At 40.9% G+C, this 18,021-nt stretch overlaps 2 protein-coding genes across 2 annotated transcripts; one reads left to right on the top strand and one right to left on the bottom strand.

The window, feature by feature from the left end:
- The first annotated feature begins 3,685 nt into the window (after positions 1-3,685).
- Positions 3,686-9,952, top strand: LOC124850123 (high choriolytic enzyme 1-like). Its single transcript, XM_047333330.1, has 6 exons — positions 3,686-3,721; positions 6,392-6,482; positions 7,265-7,436; positions 8,224-8,276; positions 8,949-9,045; positions 9,820-9,952. Exons 1-6 carry the CDS (start codon positions 3,686-3,688, stop codon positions 9,950-9,952), a joined length of 582 nt encoding a protein of 193 aa, XP_047189286.1.
- A 949-nt stretch (positions 9,953-10,901) lies between these two features.
- Positions 10,902-17,915, bottom strand: LOC118315683 (high choriolytic enzyme 1). Its single transcript, XM_035643151.2, has 9 exons — positions 17,599-17,915; positions 17,329-17,479; positions 16,114-16,159; positions 14,641-14,793; positions 13,621-13,738; positions 12,204-12,382; positions 11,512-11,593; positions 11,139-11,275; positions 10,902-11,024 (listed from the first exon to the last, which is right to left on the bottom strand). Exons 2-8 carry the CDS (start codon positions 17,401-17,403, stop codon positions 11,149-11,151), a joined length of 780 nt encoding a protein of 259 aa, XP_035499044.1. The 5' UTR covers positions 17,404-17,479; positions 17,599-17,915; the 3' UTR covers positions 10,902-11,024; positions 11,139-11,148.
- Between the last annotated feature and the right edge of the window lie 106 nt (positions 17,916-18,021).

The raw sequence follows: 18,021 nt of genomic DNA, 5'->3' as shown, positions 1-18,021 counted from the left end.
GATGAGATCAGAAGTAAGCCTGGATTTAGAAAGTGAGGTGATCACCGGGATTACATAACAGCATGAGCTCTTTAATGTATACGATGGAGCTTTGGGCCACTCCGGTTCGACCAGCGTATGGTTCGGGGTCACAACCCCGATACTTGGCACGCGGCATCAGGGAGGAATGGCACCCTTGTTAAGAACCTGCTCCGACTTCAGATGCCAAGATGAGTCATTCTAGAAACTTGATGACTTCAGCCTGTCATCCCCTCCAGCACCTTCTCCGTCCTGAACGTTCACTGTCATCTACAGGTTCTGCCCAAGTGTTGCCCTTGTTGAACGCCAATGACATCTTACATTGCAAACACTGACAGACCACTGCGGCTGCTTCAAGTAGTTATTATACAATATTATATCATTATATATTTTTACGTAATTATACAGTTATTAACATCATTACTATACCAAACTAAACTACCATTTGCAACAACTGGTAGTACTATTGTCAGTACTACGACTACAACCATAACAGCTCCCACTACAGACACTACTATGACCAAGTCAATGTTATTTTTATCTGGATTATGCGCGTGACCGTTTCAGAATGTCAGTTTTCCATGAAGTAGCTCGACAAAACCTTGAAATACTTGAGTGTATGCCTGTTGTATTAAGGGGGGGCTCCAAGACAAAGTTCATTTCAAGAATATGCTACTCAAACTTTGGATGAAAACAATATTTGTTCAAAGATTAGTATAAAACAGCAACAGAAAGTCTGTTACATAGTGAAGCCGAGTACCAGACAGGGAGAGAAAACTGCTCCGACTAGTAATAATGGAGGGGATACTGTCTTTTTAACCTTTAATACAAGAACGTAAAAAAAACCAAAACGTTTTATTATCTATTGGAGACGAAAAGTCCGGATGCCGCCGTCTCTGCTGCTTTGATTTTGACCCTTGCTTTGTTTATGCGCAATATAAAATCACTATAATATCCCTTTAGCCAACTTTGTTTCTTCAGTTTGGAAAAGACAACAAATTGGTCTCATCAAACAGACTTTATGTATAATTTGAAGTCTGATTCTGGAAATTATTTGATGTGGGGTTTTTTTTTTGGTTTCTTTAGTTGATTTTTGTAATATTGTTCTAAAATGCAACTGCGTGCAGGATCTGGTATGTATTAATTATTTAAATTTGCGGTGTTTTATACGCTCACTGGGCACACTGTACTCGTAGGTGCGATTATAACACAAAAAATATGATTTATTTCTAATTATTATTATTACTGATTATACAGAACTCCCCTGCTAATAATAAATGCCACAAGGCTCTTAGGAAGTTTCCTCCTGCTCATTTCACTCAACTACTGCTCATATCACAGAAGCATGTACTATATCGAGTACTGCATAAGACATACAGTGGTAGTGGCTGGGGAGGTGGAGAGGATCGTCCACATCCAGAAGGTCGGTGGTTCGATCCCGCTTCCCCGGTCAGCATGCCGAAATGTGTTTGGGCAAGGCACTTCAGCCTAGATTGCCTTGTGCGATCATCTCACACACTTTCACCAAAAGTAATATAGTTTTGAGATTTTTTTAATTTCAACTCTATCTCATTCAAATATGTATAAAATCAATAAAAGATTTTTTTATAAATCTTTCAACAGATGACACAAGCCAAATCCTCCTTATCCAGCAGGATGTATTCAGTCTGATTTCTTCTAATATTGATTTAACCCGGGGCATTTTGCTGAGATGTCCTCTGTCCATGAATAAACGGCTATACACTCACGTAGATGCACACATTCACTGTCTGATCGTTTATGAATGATATGAAGTTAAGCCTTTCGTGATGAGCCAGCATGACGGCAAACAAACAACCGCAAAACAAGGAAATAGCTCCTTTTTTTCATATCTGTTATTTTTGTGTTTGAGGATTAAAGGGTGTACATTAGGATTATTTCATGTGTTAAACTCTGTCAGAAGGAATGATACACTTTTCAGAATTAAAGATGCCAAAAGGTACATATCAAATGTCTTGGCTTAATGGCTTAAAAGAATAAAATAATACTGCATAAGTAATTGAAGCTGTGGGTCGGTCAGAACTGTGGGACTGTGTCGCCTCCCAGTGGACAATAACTGTACAACAACGTGTACGAATAAGTGTTGAATGTTGAAATTACCCGGAAATCAGAATCTGTTTTAATGTAAATAATTCTGAATCATGTATACCTATCATAGATATGTAAATTAATAAATAATTAGAGTGCATACCTCAGCCAAAGCCCAACAGTTCCCTGAAATTCAATCAAGCCGCATCAAATTGCACACATTCATATTCAGTCGCCTGAATGTGCCTGATTTTTTCATCAAGATCCATGATTTATTCTCTGAGATATCGGTGAAAATAGATTTTTTTTTGTAATGGCCAAGTCAGCGTTCAGGCCTTTATTCGCAGGAACCTGTTGGAGGACACGTCCCGTCAAAGCAGATGTGCTTGGCGCCTGGGGCCTCAGTCAGTCCACTTCCTTTTTGAGTAATAACAGAAGGAGAAGATCGAATTAGACCCACATCATGTTTGGATTTATATCTGATGTGTTTATTTTCAAAAAAACGAGTCACATACCCTCCATTAGGTTGTAGATGAGGCAGTACTCCTTTGGACTGTTGACGGTGGAATCATTTGAAACGGAAGTGACCTGTGTAGGAATACAATACACCATTTAATGTGCATTCAAATGTTGGATGCACATTTATGTGTGGCCTGGTTTACTGTGCAGCGGCGTCTGGTTGTCGTGCCTGCCAGAATTCTGCAGGAGTTTTTTTCCCCTGAAGATTTCAAGTCAAAGTCGATTTCCCTCGTTTTGTTGCTGGCGGGTGACGTGTGCTGGACTCTAATGTTGGGGGCCAACTCCTCCAAAATCTAAAAAAAACCACACAAAATGGTAACCTTCCCGACCTGGATCGGCTCATTTTCAATCTGCAGCATGTAGCAGCGTTTGGAAACTGACGTTGATTCTTTGTTTCCCAGAGTAGAAAGGGAACATGTTTTATTACCATAACTTCACAGTTATGTATGGGCAATAAGTCACACTTAGATGCTTCAAGACGAGGAAAAAAACTCCAGGGATAATAGTTCAACAGCTAAAATATTTGGCTCTAGATCTGAATGCATCCTTGCCAAATCTAAATCATTTCTCCTCATTAGAAATACTAGTCTTAGATTGGAGGAGTGCTATTTTTATGTCACAATTTGTATTATCAATAAACACTTTGCTGACCAACTTTCCGTTTTACATTGCAATGAGACGAGTTGTGCTTAAGGTGAGTGTTATTGAGTTTCCAGTAGCCTCCTCATTGTGTTACATTCTTAGTTTTAGGTGTTAGGTCAGCCTCAGCTCTTTTACAAAATGAGAAGGGGTCTTTCCCCTTCATCACATCATCCTGACATTGGATGGCGTGACAGAGGATTTAACTCAAAATCCACCAAAGAAGTCTAAAATACAAATAATTGGAGGGAAGAAGCACAAAATAATTAAAAACTTTGTGTCCTATGTGTTCATTTGATCAGTTGAAAAATTCAAATATTCATAAATCGTCACATCGCACAACCTCAAGCTTGTCTGACAAAGAAGTCCAGACCAGCAGCCCCCACGGCTCCACTGGACTCACTGAATCCAGGTACCATAAGATGCTGAGGGACAGGTTGTCATGGTGATGGACAGCAGCGGCGGCGGCGTGGCCGAGGTGAGGAGTAGAGGTCTAGAGTTCATCTCGGGTTGAGTCTGGCGTCTTCGGGAGAAGAGTGGCCCGTCTCTTCTTTAAGTCCTTCGGTCTGCTGGCTCATCACAGGAAGACAAAGAGGCTGATTGTGAAAACACCCTCAGGGAAATGATGTTAACAGTGATTCGGGTTTCTTCAGGCAAACTCATGACCACCAGACCACATTTTGAACAGCCGTGACGGGACATGGCACATACAGATGAGTTTGCAAAGGTCTTTCCTTTTTGCACTCAACCTAGTTTTTTCTGTCATGGAAATGGGAGAAATCTGTGTTCTTCAACCCGTGCCCATTTTTTCATGGTGACAAACGGCCAATGGTCTTCGACGTGGTTGAGTCCGAGCTTCTGAATCCAAATTGAGTCTCTGAATTTACACTGTCATTTTGATACTTTAAAGTTTATGTACGTTTTCACAAATGCGTTGAGAAACATGGCAAAACATGAGTTTTCTTATTTTCTTGTTCAGTTATATATATTGTCAACAACAACAACAACGCGAAAGGTCAGAGGAGAGCGGTGGGACAGGTTGGATGAATCGGGGATGGTGGGTTCAGAATTTGGCATCAACAGCATGAATCCATGGACCCGAGCTGCCTTGTGTCAACAGACCAGGCTTCGTACTGCAGAAGGTTTTGTTTCCACACATGCTGCGCCCTGCTACTATCAATCCGTCATGGTTTGACTGCCACACCGAATCGGAGCATCTGTCGGGCGCGTCGAGAGTTAAATAAGCGAGAGATCGCAACCGCTTTGAAAACAACTTGAGAACAAAACAGGGTCACTCAGTGAGACCGGCTGACGGGTTGCTCTTGTCCTGCATAGTTTCCAACAGGATTTGTACAACCAAACTAAAACGATGTCATCAGAATTGTTTGCTTCGGGTCGGACCTCTGGACATGGAAATGGCAACAATATGATCCATTTTCTTCTACTTATCCCGTCAAAATTGAGTTATTACCTTCATCTGACTTTCTGACATCAGTTCTACAATAATAAAATATTATATATAAGTATAAGTGTATAATTTCTGCTCACAATTTCTCATTTGTCAGAAAAGAAAGTCAATGTGCAGCTCAGGGCTGTCTTCATGAAGTCATAAATATAATGCCTGTTGTATCGCTTCATGACTTCTGATGCTGGAAGTGAGCCCAGACGTTAAAGCCACAAGGATGTGGAAGCTGTTGATGTATCACGAAGGGACATTTACACAGGATTTAATCTGGTTGGGATGTATTTGAATACAGGGCAAGGTAAAGGTACAGTAAAGACGTGGCCGTGCCCTTGTGGACGACTCATTTTGCCTTCATATGAAGAAAATCAGAACATACTTCTGGTATTACACCGGTTTACTGGTTTCTTTTCCAGAGTTGCCCACACTGAACTTTACACCATCACAGTGCTTCAGAGATTTCATATCAAAGCCCTTTCTGATTCCTTTTTTTCCGAGGATGCAGCTTATTGTGTTTTTGTGTGACAGAATATTCTGCTGAATATTTCTTCATCCATTGGTTACCACTTCTACCACTACTACAACTAGTACTACTACTGCAACTACTATTTATCTGCTCATCACTTTTCTCAATCCAGATTACAAAGTGCCCTACTAGGCGGAATTTAAAACAAATTAGTCATTATCTAATCATAGTTGTACCATGTAATGGTAAATGGACTGTATTTATATTGTGCTTTTCTAGTCTTATCGACCACTCAAAGCACAAGTCACATTCACACAGCGGATTCTATTTACTGCGCTTTTTCTCTCATATTCACACACTGCTGGAAGGGCCGGCCCTAGGACATAAAGGGGGCCCTAATCCGAATTTGATCTCAGTTCGCTTATGCCTTGGGCCGGCCCTGGTTAGGTGTCTTGGCCAAGGACACTTCGGCATGCTGACTGACCTTCTGGTAAGTGGACTTTTTTTTTTATTCACATAAAATCAGCCACGGCTCTCCAATAAAAGTTTGATTGACTGATCAGCCGACCTGATTTCCTCAGGCAGAGTGTTCCAGAGCCTCAGGACCCTGACTGCAAATGCTCTGTACCTTTTGTTTTCAGCCGGGTCTTCCCAAGGATCTATGAGATGGTGAGTAGTAAACTAAAAGGTCAGATACATAACAAGGAGATGAGCCTGAAAAGTGTTCAGTAAAATCAATTCTGTAACATAGGGAGCCAGTTTTAAGAGGCTAAAATGGCAGTGATGGGGTCACGTCTCTTGGTTCTTGTTAAAGGCCTGGCAGCTGAGTTGTGTTTTGGATTCAGGCAGCTTTAAAGGCTGTCCCATGATAAAATCAAGATTGAATGTCCTCTGCTAATTCAGTATGTCCCCATTGATCACTTGATCCCAGAGCAATTAGGATGTTCATTCTAGAACAGTATCAGCATTAAAATACTCAAAGTGTTGGAATTTAGTTCAGCCCCCTGCTCCTGTTTTAAGTCTATCAGGTGACGGATATCAAAGGAAAAACAAATCCAAATGTGAAACACAGTATTGGGAATGTCATGTTCCATTTCTTCGATAGATCCCTCTCAACCTACACACTGGAATTTAAAAAAAAAAAGGCTCATTACCTTTTGATATTCTCAGCGTCTGCCATACAAAACATCTCCATCCGATGTCACGCTTTCTGTGTGCAGGCGGTGAGGGGCGCGAGTGGTGACGATAACAGCGACGCTGAAGGAGACCCGACTGTCACAGAGCAGCTGGAGAAAGCCAACGAGAATCTCAGTAAGGCACAGTGAAATGCATCGTACTCAAACAACACAAACTATATATCTATATTTAAAATCCATATTTAGAGATGAGTTATACAAGTCAAATCAAGTCAAGTCAACTTTATTGTCAATGTCTGCAATATGTTCCAGACATACAGAGGAATCGAAAATCCATTTCTCTCCGACCCACGGCACAATAAGTACAAAAAATAAGATAAGTAATATGTACAATAAATGCATTCTAAATAGTGCAAAAGCAAAAGTAAGGCAAAACCCAACGGTACAGAAAAAATTATAGAAAGTGAAAATATGCGATGGAAAGGAAATACTGTACAGGATGTGAAATATACAGGAAACTAAATAAATTGAAGAAATTGAAAATGTGCAAATGTATTACGGTTGAAACCATCACTTTCAGGTCCTCAGTCCCATCAGGCACTCTAGACATCACAGTGTGACAGTGGACCTAAATGTGATGATCTTCAGACGAGCTCTGATCTAATAAGGAACGTCATTATGTGTATCATAAAGTGTGTATAGGTCTGAGTAATGGCTGAGAGTGTGCTTGTTAGTAAGATTTTACATTGACTATGTGCAGCATGCTCCGAGCGTGGACATGGGATGTCTTCACTTCTAGGGAAGAAGATTCAAGTGTACAGGTCAAGGTCAAATTTGTGTGAGTTCATGGTGCGGTGTATAAACTCTTGCGTAGCTCTGTTCATTATCGAAAGCTCCTCGCAGCATGCAGAGGGCCTCGATCCAGATCTGTAATAAACAGTGTCTGAGCTGCCGCAGGGCCCGACCGGGACGGTATCCAGATCATTGGGGACATCGCCGTGTCTCGCCTGCCCAACCTGAGGAACGCCGACCCCTGCGTCCACCGTGGATTCATGTGGCCCAAATCCCATGACGGCAAGGTTTACGTTCCCTATGTCATCGCTAATACTTCCTGTAAGTACCCCCATAGGTTCCCCGCAGACTGTGGGCCGGAAAAATGTTGGTTTGCATTTGGTCAAACGTTACTGCCGACGTTTACGCTATGATCTACTGGATACAGAGCTGGAGTTCATAACAAGACATTTCATGTTCAAAATCCTGTCAGGTAGTTCCTGCTAAGTGTTAGTATCCCGGGGAGCACTGACTTGTGAAGTTTTGGTTGCACAACTATGGTATTATTCTGGCATGTATGCAGAGCTCAGAAGTAATGGTGGATTCACTTTTAAAAGATCTGTAAAAGTTAGAATCCATACACTTCTAATCTGTATCTTCCTTATGGCCAACAAATATCACACACGACCATGAATTGATCCGACTAACAAGTATGTGTTGAGTTTTTATCCAAAGCCTGGTCTTATTACTCTGCAGCACAGAGCTGCACTGTTGTTCACAAACAGAGCAGAGCACCAAATGTGAATTGATTCGCTGCTGAAAAATAGTTCCCAACAACTTCCCTATTTACCCCCGTTTTAAAAAACGTTTGCAAAGAAAACACCCCACGGTGACCAGATGTGTTAAGACCACAGATGACGTTTTTATGTATTAATACGCTGACTGACATATTGGTGTTTTCATGGATGCAGCTAAATTAAAGAACGATGCCTCTCTCAGCCTTCCTTCAGTCCCTGAAAGGGTGCGTTACTCGGCCTTTGACCCCCACGATGCGTCACTGACACGTCAGTAAGGGACCACGCTCCAGCGTGACCTGTTTTGGATCTAATGCGGGGGCTTTCTGTGCTGCACCATCGTCCCTGCAGATGCTACTCCTACGTGGGTCGCCAGGGTAATGGCCAGGCCGTGTCTCTGAGCCGTCCGGGCTGCGTTTACCACGGAGCCCCGGGGCTTCAACCATGAGCAGTGCCGCTCTGACAGGGACCAGCACATCCGGGTCCTGCCCTGAGAAAACAGGGCCCTCGCAGCTTTTGTTCTGCTAAATCAAAGGTGACCTGCTCCTCAAATCCATCTCTGACGCAATTGAGCTTTTCATGCCAAACAACAACTGATTGACAACAGATCTGTGCATCACAGATAAATCCATTTCATTATTTTTGATTTCTTTATGATTTGATGACAAAGCTGAATTACCTCAAGTTCCGTTTCAATCACTTATTTTTCTTTCCTGAACAATCACAACGTGGCTCAATGTAATTCTTTGTTCACTGCGTTCACATTTCATACTGCGACCACAATAATGTATGTCGAGTGACAAATGATCTAGTCATTTTATCAGCACTTCAGATTTCACTTTGACAACCTACAATGCTTGTTATAGAGGCGACTTCTGAACATCATACAAAATTGGTTGAATCAGCTCCACCTTGACCTCATATCAGCAATAGATACACAATATTATGCAATTATTTACGTTACACTTCATATTCTACACTTCTGATGGGTGCCATTCAGCATGTTGAATGCTTCATTTGCTGACCTTTGACACTTCACGGGACTAATATGACTCGATGAACCTACCTGTGAGTAGAGCATCTGAATGCTTCTTCCACTGCTGCAGGTCAGGAGCACAACTTCAGAAAGATCAACACCCCGTATGACTACAACTCCATCGTGCACTATGGCAGGTCAGTATCACAACGAAGACCCACCGACTTCACGTGAAATTCTCCATCTAACCTGCGGCGTGGTTCGTCTGCGTGGTGCTCAGTGTCTGCCCTCCGGGGGTTATGGAAAGACTGAAGACAGTATGAAATCATGTTAATGAGTTCTATAATGTGTTTGGGCTGCACTGATACCACAGCCAACAGCAGGTTGATTTTAAAATGAGCATGTAATTGTTTGTGATAATTCATTCACAAAACTGACAGATTCATATACATATAATAACTTATATATCTGTATAGTCTGCATTTCTGGTAACATGAAGGAGTATGTAAACGGTAAATGGACTGTATTTATGTAGCGCTTTTCTAGTGTTATCAGCCACTTTAATCACCTTTTTTTTTACTGAACAAGTCACAGAGGGAATTTAGGGTTTAGTGTCTCATCCAAGGAAACTTTTCAGCGTGCGGTCTGCGGGAATCGAAACACGACCTTCCAGTTTGTGGACGTCCTCTCTACGTGGGACTGAGATAAAGTAAACTACAGTGTGTGTGTGTGTGTGTGTGTGTGTGTGTGTGTGTGTGTGTGTGTTCAGGGTAACGGTGTGGCTCGTTTATGGAATAAGAGATTCCGGGTTTAGGTACGATGCACAATACCTGTCAGTCGGATTGATTCGTTGATGGTTTTAATGTTTTCATTGGATTCTTTGGCACTAACCCTTTCAGGACCAGAGACGTGTATATGAGATCACATCAAAGTACTCACCGACTCTGGTCGTGTGTCATCCCGTCTTCCAGGCTGGCTTTCTCCAAAGACAACTACCACCCCACCATTGCGGCTGTTCCCGACGCCAGTGCTGTGTTCGGCACGGCCAGGCAGAGGAGCCAGAACGACCTCGACCGCATCAACCTGCTGTACTGCGCCAACTAGTTACACATTCACTGCTGTCAAGTGCGGTGGATGCGGAGGTCTGTTGAGGACATTACCATTTGTGATGAATCGTTTACGATAACGATGCAGATGATTGTTCATTGGTAAATGCAATTCCATGACAGATGCCTTTAAGTATCCATTTCACTATACTCTGTTTCCTCCCAATCACGGAAAGTCAATGATTCATGTTCATGAAAGATTTTCCCAGTTTGCTCAAAGGTGGTGGGAATCGCACTTCCAATTCACTTTTATCACTTTAACCAATAACTATTCCTCTAAAACATATTTGCTGATTGTCCGCTCATGTTCATGCATAAACTTTATTGACTCATCTACCTGATTTATTTGCGACCATTTGAAATTCATCACTTAACAGTACAAAGAGATTATTGTCAAAATGTACAGAGATTGACCAAACGGGAAAAAAATTACTTCATTCAGGAAAAAACAGAGACACTGTGAGCGCTGTATCATATTACTGGATTATTTTAAGGGCGCGTCAATATTTAATAGTATTTTACTGTAGGTAGTTGAGGTATTTATCTATGTCAACTTATCATATTTGATCTGTTCTCTCTGAAATGCAGCGAAGTAGAACTCTATAGTAACATAAGATGGAAATACTCATTTAAGGGGTCTGCAATGACGTACGGCACACAGACCATGTTGTTGTTCGGCACGCCTCTCACTCTCTGTGTCATAACTTATATCATCCTCGATGAGGAGCCCATCAGATGTCAAAAGTAGGATTACAGGCCGGCGTCATATGGAGGACCAAAGACAGATCTTTTTCTTTTCTCAAAATCAAATGGAAAAAAATCTTGACATAACCAAGCTCCTTGTGAAATTACAATTCCACCTTTTCATTTCCCACGACAGGCCCGCATTCTGCCCAAGTGACAGAAGTGTCTACAAGTGCACGACGAAAGAAACAAGGCTTCAAACATGAGGCTTGCTTGTCAATTTAATGTCCTGAACTGTTTTAAAGAGTGGGAAACGATCCTCAGTGTTTTAAACGGCTGCTTTGATGTCGGATCTGGGATCATGTTGTCAGGGCTGGTTTCACCACCTAGTCGGGGGAAATAACAGATTTTCTCATTGCGCAGCCAAAAACATGGTATGTATGTTTAGCAACAATAGTATAGTGTGTAATGTGCATATGAAACTCAAGTGAATTGCACACCTCTTACTGTTTAACACTTGTACAGCCTGTTCAGTCTGGCGATGTCATTCTTGCTCATCTCGGTGGACGTGCCAAATTCAACATTAGCGTTGGGGATGGGCACCATGGTGGGCTTATTGTTCCCAGAGAAGGCGTATCTGAAATTATGTTGGGTTTGTGTATTAAAAAGCGTGGGTTTGTCAGCTTGTTCCCACAGTGTGGACATCTTGACCATGTCAACCATGCAATACATTTTTACTTTGATCATAATTGTGCATGAGTGAGACCAAAGCTCTGCAATCAATAGAAGGTCCTTCCAACAACGACAGCACAGAGATGTGTGAATGAACACCGTCGGTCAATGATTAGCTGCTGAAGTAACAGACGCTGGTACCTGTGGTACTGCATGACAGAGTTGTAGTCGTACGGAGTGTTCAGGTTCAGCGTGTCGATCTTGTCGAAGGCGTACTCCCAACCTGAGAGATGGAGAGGCACACACAGGGTCAGGAAAAAGTCAAGACCTGTCCCTCACTGTGTCCGTTTAGACCCATGAACTTTAGATGTTAGTTTTAGGGCTCGAAATTTTGAAACTTGTGAGATTAACCAATAGCAAGCCGTCTTGACAGCGATGAGCCGGAGAGTCTAGAATGCAGGAAGCTCACATAGCAATCTGTTGTGCCACTCGTTTTTACTCAACCTCCTCTATTTCTATTTCACAAAAATACACAGATTCATTTCATGGGGCCCCTTTCTGTTGTGGACGGACCAAGGTCACTGTGATCTCATGTCCCTCCCATTGACGCGTTATATCAGAAACAACTGGAGGGTTCTTCGCTACATCTGGCACAAATGATTATTTGAACTCAAAGATGAACTGATCAGAATGTGTTAGGTCAAAGGTCAAAGTCAGTTTCCCCGCAAAACATATTTTGGGCAACAACTGAAGCAAATTATCAAAGCAAGCTACCTGAAATATCACATCATCATTTAATTGCAAAATGATGGTTTCATAAAGTACATTAGATGAATTGGTAATCAAAATAATTATTAGTTGCGTCCCTAAATGTAAACGTTAGCGGCGCTGACCCGACTGGATGTTCTCCCACAGGATGCGGATGTGCTGGTCCCTGTCGGAGCGACACTGCTCATGGTGGAAGCCGAGGGCGTGGAGCAGCTCGTGCTGGACGGTGTTGTGGTAGAGGCAGCCCTGGCGGTCCAGAGACACGGACTGGGCAGAACCACGGCGGCCGACGTACGAGTAGCAGCTGCATGGGATTTAACAGAAAAATGAGCGATGATCGAAGCACGCAGGGACAGATTAGTGGTTCAAATTGCTTTTCCGTTGGACTCACTTCAATCCTCTAAATGTAATAAATGTCTCCGCTGTTATTGTCTGATATTGCCATCCACGTGAAAAATGATATGAGGGAAATATTAGTTTATGTAATTTAGGATTTTAAAGGGACAGGGTGAAATATTTAGGAGAAATGACTGACAGAAATTGAATATTTTGTCCATAACTGTATGCAGCAAAATGGTATTCTCTATGGTTTGACTTTGAGCTAGTGCTGTGGGGTCGCTCCATGTGGATTGCTCTTCCTCCTCCTCCTCCTCTCCCTCCTAGCTGGCATTAGCACGCAAAGCGGCTAATTAAAGTTGTCAATAAAACTCTACTGTTATAAACAGTAGGAAACAGCAATGTTCACGATCTGACATTGTAGCTATGACCTACAGTTTCATACATAGTGAATTTTTCTGGTGAAGTTTCCAGTAATATATCAATTTGCCCTCATCACTCGACTCAACTCTCGACGTAGTTGTAGAACAGGACGCAACTTCGCCACCAGATGGCGCCAAAAATCACACTGTAGCTTTAAGGTGTAATTTTTGTACTTTTCTGGTGGTAAAGTTGCAAACCGCAACCACCTGAGCACCCGACAGGAGACATTTTATGGTGGCGCACAGCTTATTCCATTTCTGGTTTCCCGCAGCGCTGGAGTAGCAAACATGGCGACTTATATGGAGGTGGGGTCCCCCTAATGTTACTATATTTAACTCATTCAAAGTTAACGAAAAAACATTGGTTCTTTGTTGCAGGTGATTATACATATATGAACACACAATTATGGACAATATATTCAATTTCTGTGTATACATTCTTCTAAATATTACACACTGTAGCTTTAACTCATTCATCAATAATCTGGGACTGTTTATGTGTAATCTGAGAAGTTGTTTTAAATTATATATCTGGCCCTGAAATAAGACTTCATGGTGAAATGAAGCAAGGCCTGTGCTTAAAAAATAGTAAGCCTTCTGAATGCGAAAGAGATGTAATTGGCATGAACAATACCGTGTGACAAAAGTATTTTTCAAAGCTTAAACATATTTAATTGAATTGTTGTATAAAAATACACAGCCATATCTATTATCAATATTTCATAATTCACGCGCACGCACACACACACTCACACACACACACACACACACACAGATTTCTTACCCATTGTGGGACTGGATGCTCAGGTAGTCTCTCTGGCCGGTTCTTTGTGTGAAGCGAATGCATGAGACGTCGTGGAAGGACTGCAGCCCTCGCTCGATGATGGAGCGCTCACGGGAAGCTGAGAGGACACGTGCAGATGAGAGACGACATACTGTACATGTACAATACATACTCATACATACTCATACATATTTGTAAATGTTTTCTGAGTGTGTTCAGTATTTTGCAGCTTCTGTCTCGACACTAATCTCTACTCACCAGGGAAAGTTTGGATTTTGCTGGATAAAAATTGATTAGATTAAAACTAAATCATGAGAAGAAATTGGAAAATTCTAAAGGATAATGGTTTAAAAAAGGGAAGAATTGAGAAGACATGCTGTATCGGTTTTCAATGATAATGGGCCGACAAGAGTCAGAGACGGGCCTGGTTTTTTACTTTCCCTCCAATTTTATATTTCTCATTAGTTTACTTTTTTAATGTTTGTTTTATAATGATTTGCGGTAACGTGTCATCTGAAAACTTTAACTACAAGAAAAGTGAAAAGATCCTATCGGATACCAATGGACTGTTGAGAGTTCTTATTACTATAACTACAAGATGACTTAAAAAAGATGGAATAATAATAATAAATTAATATCAAAATTTAACCAACCATACAGGATACAGGGTTGGCTGTGTCAAAACATCCCAGAAAAAAGTGAATTTTTACAAAGACTTCAACCCACTTGGTCAGAGACAATGAAAAAAAGCTGCTGGTCTACACAACAAGTAATAGAGAAATGATGTATTCAAAATTATAATTGTTTTGTAGAGAGAGGATACCTGATATCCAACAACAATAAATATACTACACAGATTCCACCTTCAATATTATTATTTTTTGCATCAGATGTGTAGATATAGTTATTTTATAGAATAGCTTATATATAGAATATATATATATATATATATGTTATAATAGAAGCTGTCGCTTTTATCTCCACAAGTTAGATGCTTTATCACAAACTCCGGTCACTTACAGTAATGTGAGGCGATGGTGTATGGCACGTAGACATTTCCATCAGCAGACCTGGACCACAGGCAGCCGCGCGATGTGCACTGATCTGCGTTTCTCTCACTCACACTGTCATAGGCGATGTCATCCATGACAAAGGGCTCTTCTTCTGTACGCACTGTTGGGGGAGAATGTCAAAGGCTCAATCTGGCTGTACTGAATGAATCAGTTCATCTTTTATGATTATATCAATATGCTACAGGAGGGTTTGACCGAGATTAAAGATTGATCCTGTGTCTAATCTGATTATGATTACAAGTTAAGACTGACTTCAGTGATGTTTGAAAACTCAGGTTTTTTCGGAGAAGTTGAAGTTAAAGTCTTTTCTCCTTATTTCTTTTTAGTTTAGTTAAGCTTACTCTAGTCATTTTCATACAAATCAAATACAGATACACATGTAAATAAGTAATAAAGAAATAAGTAAGTACAAGAATAAATTGACCAAAATCTATTAACATATGTATAAAACATATCCCCAAAAGTCTCTCACAAAGATTCATACACACAGTTGTGGTCATCCCGCAGTTTTTTTGTTTGTTATGTCCTTTTCAAAACTGTCCCTCAGGTGAAATCTCTGTATTTGATTTAAGTCCACGTATTGAAACTGTCACTATATTGATATTTTATTTTACACTCTCACTTGTTATTTGTCTACATGGGAGCGTGAATTCACTCCTCAAATGTCATGGCAGCCTAACTATTATTTATTATCATGACCTAGTGCATGTGCACATTTGACATGTAGGCCAGGAGGTGGCGATAGAGGGACGTTCATGCAGCATGAATATCCACAGCAAACTTTCATGTCAGTGTTTGAATTACAACACTGGATTCCAAATATTCAAGAGAAGTGATATTTTTCTTTCTTCTCTGCTAACGTGCCCCGCCTCACATTAATCTTGTTTACTCTCCTGGACATAATAATAGAAACGTCGACTCAAGCATTCGCACAAAGGTTGTTCACGTACTTCTGGACATTTATGTAGCTGATAATTACATCGGTCAAAAAAATGTGAATTTTGCAGATGTTAAATTCTGTATGAAACAAAACTCCTCATGTTGAATTTGCGCCACTGGTCGCTGATCTGCCCACAGCTTTTTCACAGGAAGCAACACAGCAAGGAAACTATTTCATTCCCAGTGTTCCTCTGCACAGACATTCCCGCTTAATTTACACAAAAGATTGCACAATGAAGTTGAGGAACACTCATAAAGCGATTGTTTAAATCCGCTGAAAGACTTCTTGTCACCAGGCGAACTGAAAAACTCAGCGTGTCTATGCAAACAGGATGTTCAGCAGTATCGTCCTACAGACGATAGATGAAACTGTCAAAAATTATCATTGTCTGACTACTAGCGGGATGAGTGACATAACCAGATCCTTCTAGCGGGCCAATAATAATCCACACTGAGAGTTTGAGCCTGTCAAGTTTCTTACCAACATCCTTGTTGGCCTTCCACAGGAGCTCAGCGACGGACAGATCCTAGATCAGGGAGAAGACACAACTCGTTCGTGAGGACGCTTATGAAAATGACGTGTATTTCCAGGTGCTGAAGGAACCCAGATCACTGTGCTGAGTGGCGACTCTTTCTGGTTGCTTTTGTCTATTTGTGATTGTTTTTGTCTTTGTGTGGAGTTTTTCCTATTTGACCCCCTTCCCACCGACATGGAACGGGCTCTGTTCTGGTTTACGCACCTCATTTCGAACTGATTCGAGCCCTTTCACTCTTTGCCGGAACCAAAATGAAATGCAGGTGATATATTTTTCATATTTGCGGTGGGAATCAGTGGGCTTGTCACATTCTACCAGTTTGGAAAGAAAGGATGAAGGAGGCAACAATGTAGAAGACAAGTGAGAAATTTGTCAAAATGAAACATGTTCAGTAATCTACTGACAAATACAGCGTCTGTAATAACACTTCCAACACGCAGAGGTAATCAATCCTTTCTTTGTAAATCAAAACTGGAGGAAATGGGGCTGGTTCACGAGGTAGAACCGAGAATTCCTGAACTGAACCGGTTCAAAATTCAGAGCTAATTCGGTGGAAAAGGGGAAAACTCAGTTCATTGTGTCTTTTAGTGACTTTTTCTTACTCATTTAGAGTCTTTCATCAGCATAATGCATGATTTACATTTTTTCCATGTCCTTTTCTTTTAAGTCCAATGTAATAAGACATTAATCAAGGACTGAAGTTTGTTAGTGTGATATTTGACTCCTTCTCATGCCGTTATCAAATAAAAAGATATTTATATATATTTCACCAGCATGATTGTAGTGTCTATTTATTCATATGTTTAATTTAGAATGCTTTGGGTTTTCATACATCTTGATATGCAGCTACATGGGGTCCAAATATCATTACAAATATTTAACCATAAAATTAAAAGTTTCTTGAATCTTCCATCAAACGTATTATATACATGTTCCCTTTTCATTGGATTTAACATAAAATCAAACAACAGTTGTTTAGTGTTCTGGGGGTTTGTATTGGGATTTTAAAAGCTTAAAGAGAACGGATCCACGATGACAGAATTATCTTGATGTCACTGAGGAAAAATAGGAGAAAAAATCCAGCATTTTACCACAAATGTAATCCTTATTTTATCTTTATGTCCAAATGGTGATTCTTCATTTTGAACACATTTCCTCACCTTCTCTTCAGCCCGGGAGCAGTCGGAGGCCACGAGGAGGATCAGGAGGCCGAGTGTGCACTTCAACAGAGCCATGTCAGCAGGTGAACAGTGTTAACACCTGGATCCTGCTGCAGCGCCCGTTTATAAGCGACAGTATATCTGCTAACTCCTGAAAAAAAAAATAATACACCTCTTTGCTCAGCGATAAGATGCACTTTGCCTTGGAAACATGCTGCCCATTCCCACCATAACCGAAATAAAACCTGCTTTGGGTAGCAAAGAACGTACTGGCCCTTGTGAGAGTGTTGGCCCTGAGGACACCTGGTCCTGGACTACCTGTTGAATAAAGGATAAAACTCAGATGAACTTCTCCATTATTGTTATTTTCAGCAAATTGTTTCTTTTTCGAGGATATGTCAAAATGTTGTTTGGAGAAGATCACAGATTTGGCAATCTTTACCCATATATATATTATTCAATACTACCCTCTCATAACGGAAGACAATTTTACCGAGAACCTTTTTTTTTCTTTCAGAAAAGGGCATCCATACCAAATCCTACATACAGGCAATATAGTATTTTTCAGACTAACCTAAAGATTTTTTACCTGACTTATTTTATCAATTTGACTCAATATGATTAAATATTAAAACAATCTCATAATTTTGCCCTGGTGTAAAATGTTCTGTCGAGACAATGAGTGTTTAACCC

Source organism: Scophthalmus maximus, chromosome 7, assembly GCF_022379125.1.
Source record: "Scophthalmus maximus strain ysfricsl-2021 chromosome 7, ASM2237912v1, whole genome shotgun sequence".
In the NCBI taxonomy this organism is placed as follows: Eukaryota; Metazoa; Chordata; class Actinopteri; order Pleuronectiformes; family Scophthalmidae; genus Scophthalmus; species Scophthalmus maximus.
Note: the sequence above shows the minus strand (reverse complement) of the source record. Positions and strands in the feature narration are given on the sequence as shown.

Coding starts and splice junctions, on each gene's coding strand:
- LOC124850123 (XM_047333330.1), top strand. CDS start 3,686: ATGGTGATGGACAGCAGCGGCGGCGGCGTGGCCGAG. Junction 7,437..8,223: donor TCCTGTAAGTACCCCCATAG/GTTCCCCGCAGA, acceptor TCGTCCCTGCAG/ATGCTACTCCTACGTGGGTC. Junction 9,046..9,819: donor TCCATCGTGCACTATGGCAG/GTCAGTATCACA, acceptor CCCGTCTTCCAG/GCTGGCTTTCTCCAAAGACA.
- LOC118315683 (XM_035643151.2), bottom strand. CDS start 17,403: ATGGCTCTGTTGAAGTGCACACTCGGCCTCCTGATCCTCCTCGTGGCC. Junction 12,383..13,620: donor AGCATCCAGTCCCACAATGG/GTAAGAAATCTG, acceptor AATCCCATGCAG/CTGCTACTCGTACGTCGGCC. Junction 11,594..12,203: donor GTGGGAGAACATCCAGTCGG/GTCAGCGCCGCT, acceptor TCCATCTCTCAG/GTTGGGAGTACGCCTTCGAC.